The sequence below is a fragment of the Macaca mulatta genome, chromosome 9 (genome assembly GCF_049350105.2).
Source record: "Macaca mulatta isolate MMU2019108-1 chromosome 9, T2T-MMU8v2.0, whole genome shotgun sequence".
In the NCBI taxonomy this organism is placed as follows: domain Eukaryota; kingdom Metazoa; phylum Chordata; class Mammalia; order Primates; family Cercopithecidae; genus Macaca; species Macaca mulatta.
The window spans coordinates 106,766,137-106,772,136 of NC_133414.1; the positions used below are offsets into that span (position 1 = coordinate 106,766,137).

The 6,000-nt window shown below is 38.5% G+C and overlaps 1 protein-coding gene across 7 annotated transcripts in view; it reads left to right on the forward strand.

Annotated features, from left to right (window-relative positions):
• Positions 1–5,707, forward strand: part of CYP2C18 (cytochrome P450 family 2 subfamily C member 18) — a 56,166-nt gene extending 50,459 nt beyond the window's left edge. For 5 of the 7 annotated variants that reach the window (XM_077944879.1, XM_077944878.1, XM_077944881.1 and 2 more), the window contains 2 exons: positions 2,348–2,489; positions 5,165–5,707. In XM_077944879.1, coding sequence (XP_077801005.1) covers positions 2,348–2,489; positions 5,165–5,346 — 324 coding nt within the window. In that variant the 3' untranslated portion in view covers positions 5,347–5,707. 7 annotated transcript variants of the gene reach the window in all.
• The last annotated feature ends 293 nt before the right edge of the window (positions 5,708–6,000 follow it).

The window sequence follows — 6,000 nt, forward strand, 5'->3', positions numbered from 1 at the left end:
ACAGCTGGAAGGGAATACTACATCTGATGAGCTTCTTCATTCATCCCCCTGCAGGGCAGCTCATGCTGTGCCTGGTGTCTTTTGAGCCCTGAGAAGCCAGAGCCCAAGGGAATCACCCATTGAATCCCTTCTTCATGGAATAGCCCAGTACAGAAAAATGCAGCACTGTGTGGCCAATTCTACCCTCTTTACATATCAGATACATGTGTTTTTCTGCTACAGGCTGGATCCATTTATCTAGCTGGAGATAATAGTCTGAGACAGGAGTTGGCAAACTGTTTCTGTAATGGGCCAGATAGTAAATATTTTAGATTTTCTGGCCATGTGGTTTCTGTTGCAATACTTGACATCTCTTATTGTAGCATGAAAGCAGTCATAAACAATCTGCAAATGAATGAGGATTGATATGTTCCAATTTTTATAGAAACAAATGTAAATTTCCTATAAAATGTGTTTCAAAAATATTATTTCTTATTTGCATTTGTTCAATGTGAATACTTTTAGCTCACATACCATACAAAAACAGGTGGCAGGATGGACTTGTGCAGGGAGTATTTTTTATTGATGCCTAATATAAGACATTCCTGTCCAGTAGAATTTTCTGCAAATATGTGTGATTGATTTGTGCTTAATACGTGTCCTATTAAAGAATATTTGTCAGCACAAGATTCCAAAGACTGGCTTTTAACCTTCCTGGAATATTTTTGCTTGAGCTCTTATATTTAGATCAATGACATATTTCAAATGAATTTTTATTTGTAATATGAAGTAATAATGGTCATGCTTCAATGTCTATAAATTTCTAGTTATTCAAGTAACATTTGTTGAAATAAATCTGCTTTGGTTCTTAATAACATTTTAATATAGTACTTGTTTATAAATATTCAAGGGAATATTTTTGAAAAACCAAATCATAGACTATTGATGTGAAAATTTAGGGGGTAGAATTTTTCTTCACCTTTTTATTATAAAATATTTTAAAATCAGTAACATTACACACACATATGTATATGTACATATGGCAGTATGTGTATTTATCTACTTTGATATCTGTCCATCCATCTATTTATGCTTCAGTACTTCAGTACGTATAGCACAATAACAATGGTTTTCTCCTACATGACAATAATCGCATTCATAATGTGGAGTTATTAATACAATAATATTATTAACTACACAGCTTATATTTAAAATTTTCCAATTTTTAAAGAATATGTTAATCGCTTTTTTTCTTGCAATTCACTCTCCAGTCAAGAAACAGGCACATAATTTCGGTATCCTGTTATTTTCATCTCCCGTAATCAAGAAGAGTCCATTTCCTCTGTTTCCTTTCGACATGTTGACCTCTGTGAAGAGTTGAGACCGTTAGTCATTTAAATTTTCCTGGGGCTCATTTTGTATGATTCTTTTCTAGATATTATATTCCAGTTATGACTTTGGCAGGAAAACTACATAGTACTTTGAATATCCCACTGAATCACAGTGGTGAGGCAGGGGCACATAATGTCACATATGTCATTATTGGTTATGCTAAGATTCTCACCAAATAAGTTGGAATCTGCCAGATCTCTTCATTGATGGGGTTCTGATTTTCATGTGTGAATGATGAAAATCTATGGCATGGTACTTTAAAACTGAACACCCTGCTTCCCAAGTCACACATCCAATAGTTTTATCTTTCATTAATGATCCTCACCTGACCTGATGATTTTGACCTGAATGGTTACAAATAGGTGATTTTTCTAATTTCATTGTTCCTTCTGTATTTTTAAGCTAGGATTAATCTGTAATGAATATCTCTCCCATATCTTTAAATGAAGACAAACAAACTGCATGGCAATGACAAGAACTCAATAGTTTTATACTTGTGACTATACTAGTTATCATCCCAGAAGACGTCATTTGAAACTCAATCATGTGTTTATTCACAAATGCCCTGTGAACAGATACTGTGGCCATTTCCCATGTCAAAAGAGACTTCAACTTTAAGTCATACTCTACACATAAGGTTGGTGAAAACCAAAGTGATGGAATAGAGCAGCAAGTGTGGACAGCCACTAGTGTCTAAGCTTGATGAAAAGGAGGACAGATTCAGAAGGTTGCACCCAAGTATCCAAGTACTGAGGACTTCAAATGTGATTGCAGGGCACTTTAGCAAGATTATTGTCACTGGTCTTAAGCTAATGCCTCTTATTACTTGGTCTATCCATCTGGAAATGGTACTGCTCTTCTTTGGAATGGTGCTTCCTCATCTGCACATCAAAAGATTCAACTACGTGATTACCACTATTTCTTCAACCTTCATGACTTCTTTACAGCTCAGTTCATCTATGTCCCTTGTTTATAGGGCACGACCATATTAATTTCCCTGACTTCTGTGCTACATGACAACAAAGAATTTCCCAACCCAGAGATGTTTGACCCTCGTCACTTTCTGGACGAAGGTGGCAATTTTAAGAAAAGTAACTACTTCATGCCTTTCTCAGCAGGTAATATAAATGTATTTCCATTTGTGTCTCAGGGTATAAGATAACTTTTTTGATCAGTTGGAACTTACATGTGCCTCCTCTGCAGTGGTACAATTACTCTTTGTACACGATCAAGAGCACTGTTCTGAATGTCTGTGTGCTCCCTGCTCATGATATATCCTAATTATTGAGCCAGATTAGTGGGCTTTGGGGAGTTAATCCAATTCTTCCAAATTGAGAAAGTTGAAGTGTAGATTGGTTGAATTCTGCCTCTAGATACACCACTGAGGTACCCATGAACTCCTCCTAGAAGATAAAACTAATTACATTTTCCTCACTAGCCATGAGGAAGTTATCTCACTCCAAAACTTCACTGAGTGTTTTCCACATGGTGTCCCTCACCCCCTAGGCTGGGCCTGTAGGATAAAATTATCCTCAAACACTGAAGAGGGTCTTAAAAGGCTCGCTTCTGAGTTTTGAAAGCAGAGTAAACAGATCATTGTAGTTCAATAGGACTGAGGCTGTGATATAGGAAAGAACAGGCTGTTGGGGTTTGAGAGGTAGATGGAAAAGCTGTCTGCTTCTTGTTCTCTTATACCCCAAAGTGAGGCATAAGTAACATTTTAAAAGCAGTAAAGACATTTGAGCTATCTCAAAGGAGGCAGAGAGGATGAAAGGAAGATAATGCAGGGCTGTTAAAGGAGATAATGAGCCACAGAAGCAGGACATTAGCTCTAAATAATGGATATTAGAACCTTTGCCAAATAACTGTCAATGGGAGGAGAGGGACATTGGGAATGTAGCAGGATACTCTGCAGTGATGCAGAGCACCACGCTCTTCCCCTAGTCATGGCCATGTATCTTGGATGTTGGATCTCCACACCTGAAATGTGTGTGCTGAGCGTCTGGTGGTAGAATCTCCTTTCTTCATTCTGTGGCCTTTGATATCTGCTTTATATCTGGCACTGTAGATACCAAGACAACAAGAAAAGAAACCTTCCTTCAAGCATTCACATTTGGCACATGTATTAGTCCATTCTTACATTGCTATAAAGAACTACCTGAGACCGGGTAATTAATGAAGAAAAGAGTTTTAATTGACTCACAGTTCCACAGGCTGTACAGGAAGCATGGCTGGGAGACCTCAGGAAACTTGCAATCATGGTGGGAGGCAGAGTGGAAGCAAACACATCTTTCCATGGCAGAGCAGGAGAGAGAGAGCAAAGAGGAAAGGCTACATACCTTTAAACAACCAGATCTTATGAGAACTCACTATCATGAGAACAGCAAGGGGGAAATTATCCCCCATGATTCTATCACCTCTCACCAGGTATCTCCCCCAACATTGGGAATTACAATTTGACATGAGGTTTGGGTAAGGACCCAGAGCCTAACCATATCACATTCTAATAAATAAATAAATCAGTAATTATTATTCTAGGTGACCCATGCTACCTGTTTCTTTGGCCATGACAAAATATCCAGGACTAGGCAATTGATGAATAATGGAAATATATTTCTCACAGTTCTTAAGGCTGGGAGTTCCAAAATTGAGGTGTCAGCAAGTTCAGTGTCTAGGGAGGGCCTATTCCTTATAGATAATGCACCCTCTGTATCCTTATATGACAGAAGGGCAAAAAAGGCAAAAAGGGTGAAATGGCTCCCTTGTATCTCTTGATGTTATTAGTTTAGCAAGGACAGATCCCTCCTGACTTATTCACTTCCTAAAAGGAGCCATCTCTTTAGTAATGTTGCATTGGGTATTATTTGTCAACATATGAATTTGGGGGCGGCATATTCAGACCATAGCACATTTTTCAATGGAAGCATAAATATAATGTTGAGGAAACCAAGAGAAAGCAACATTTTTCTTGCTCAAGAAGATGAGAAAGAGGGTAAAAAAGGAGATAAAATGTGACCTATGTCCTGACTGCAGTAACAGAAAAGTTCATCTTGATCAAAAGGAGCAGCATGCTGTAAAACTTGAAACCTTGTGGTGTGCTGGAGACTGATGACGAGTGGCTATGCCTAGAGTTGACAGTATCGAATTTGAAGAGTGCAAGGAGTGATATGGATCATCAGACTGGAAACAGAATGTGAGGTCCAGGTCAATCCATTGGGACCTTATCCTATAGGACAGACAGGGAAGCCATTTAAAGTTTTAAAGTGAGAAGGTGGCATGTTTAGACATGTGCTCCTGAAAGTACCTAGGGGAAAAAAAAATATTTGACTGCATGTTGAGCCAGAAATACAAAGGGAAATACAGTATGTTAGCTTCCTCCTCTAAGCCCTTCTCAGTTAAATCCACTTGACAAGGAATGTATGTTTCTAAAGAAAGATTGACGAAGGCATTTAAAGTCTGTAGAAAGATTTTAATAAAGTGCTTGGCATGTAGCTGGTACTCAATAAATATTTGTTCAATATAGGGTGGCTGTTAAGATCTGATATTAGGTGAAGAGTCAGTATGTCCATTCATTTTTCAGTTGCCTATCCATCCATCCATTCATCCATTTATCTATCCACCCATCCATCCATTCATTCATGCATGCACCCATCCACCCATCTATCTCCTCATCCCTCTTACAATTCACTGAACAGTTATTGCATATTCTGTTTGTGCCAGTTACAGAGACAGTGTTTGTCACTGTCACAGTTATACATGAGGAGTAACTGCTCTCTGTGTTTGCTATTTTCAGGAAAACGGATTTGTGTGGGAGAAGCCCTGGCCCGCATGGAGCTGTTTTTATTCTTGACCTCCGTTTTACAGAACTTTAACCTGAAATCTCTGGTTGACCCAAAGGACCTTGACACCACTCCAGTTGTCAATGGGTTTGCCTCTGTGCCGCCCTTCTACCAGCTGTGCTTCATTCCTGTTTGAAGAAGAGCAGATGGTCTGTTTGCTGCTGTACTGTCCCTGCAGCTCTCTTTCCTCTGGGGCGTTATCCACATTTCACTATATGTGATGCCTTTTCTGGCCTGTCATCTCACATTTTCCCTTCCCTCAAGATCTAGTGAACATTCAGCCTCCGTTAAGGAGAGTTTCCTATGCTTCACAGTGCAAATATATCTGCTATTCTCCATACTCTGTAACGGTTGCATTGACTGTCACCTAATGCTGATACTTATCTAATGTTGTTATTAATATGTTATTATTAAATAGAGAAAGATGATTTGTGTATCATAATTCAAAGGCATTTCTTCTTTGCATGTTCTAAATAAAAAGCATTATTATTTGCTGAGTCAGTTTATTAGACCTTCCTTCTTTTATGCATAATGCAGGTCAGAAGTTAAAGAAAAATAGAGTTCCAGGAGGCCCTGCTGGTTCTCAAAACGATAAGGACGGAAAGGACAAAGGGGAAGAGGGTAGGGAAGCTATTTTTGCTGAGTGTGAGAGTTATTTGAGGATTGGATTTGAAAGTGAGAAACTGTTCAGGAGCAGCTTCAACCTGTAGGGAAATATTAAGAGGATCAGCCAAAGGGAGGAATGGACATTAAATGTTAGAATTTTTATATCCACATTGATGTTCCTTTT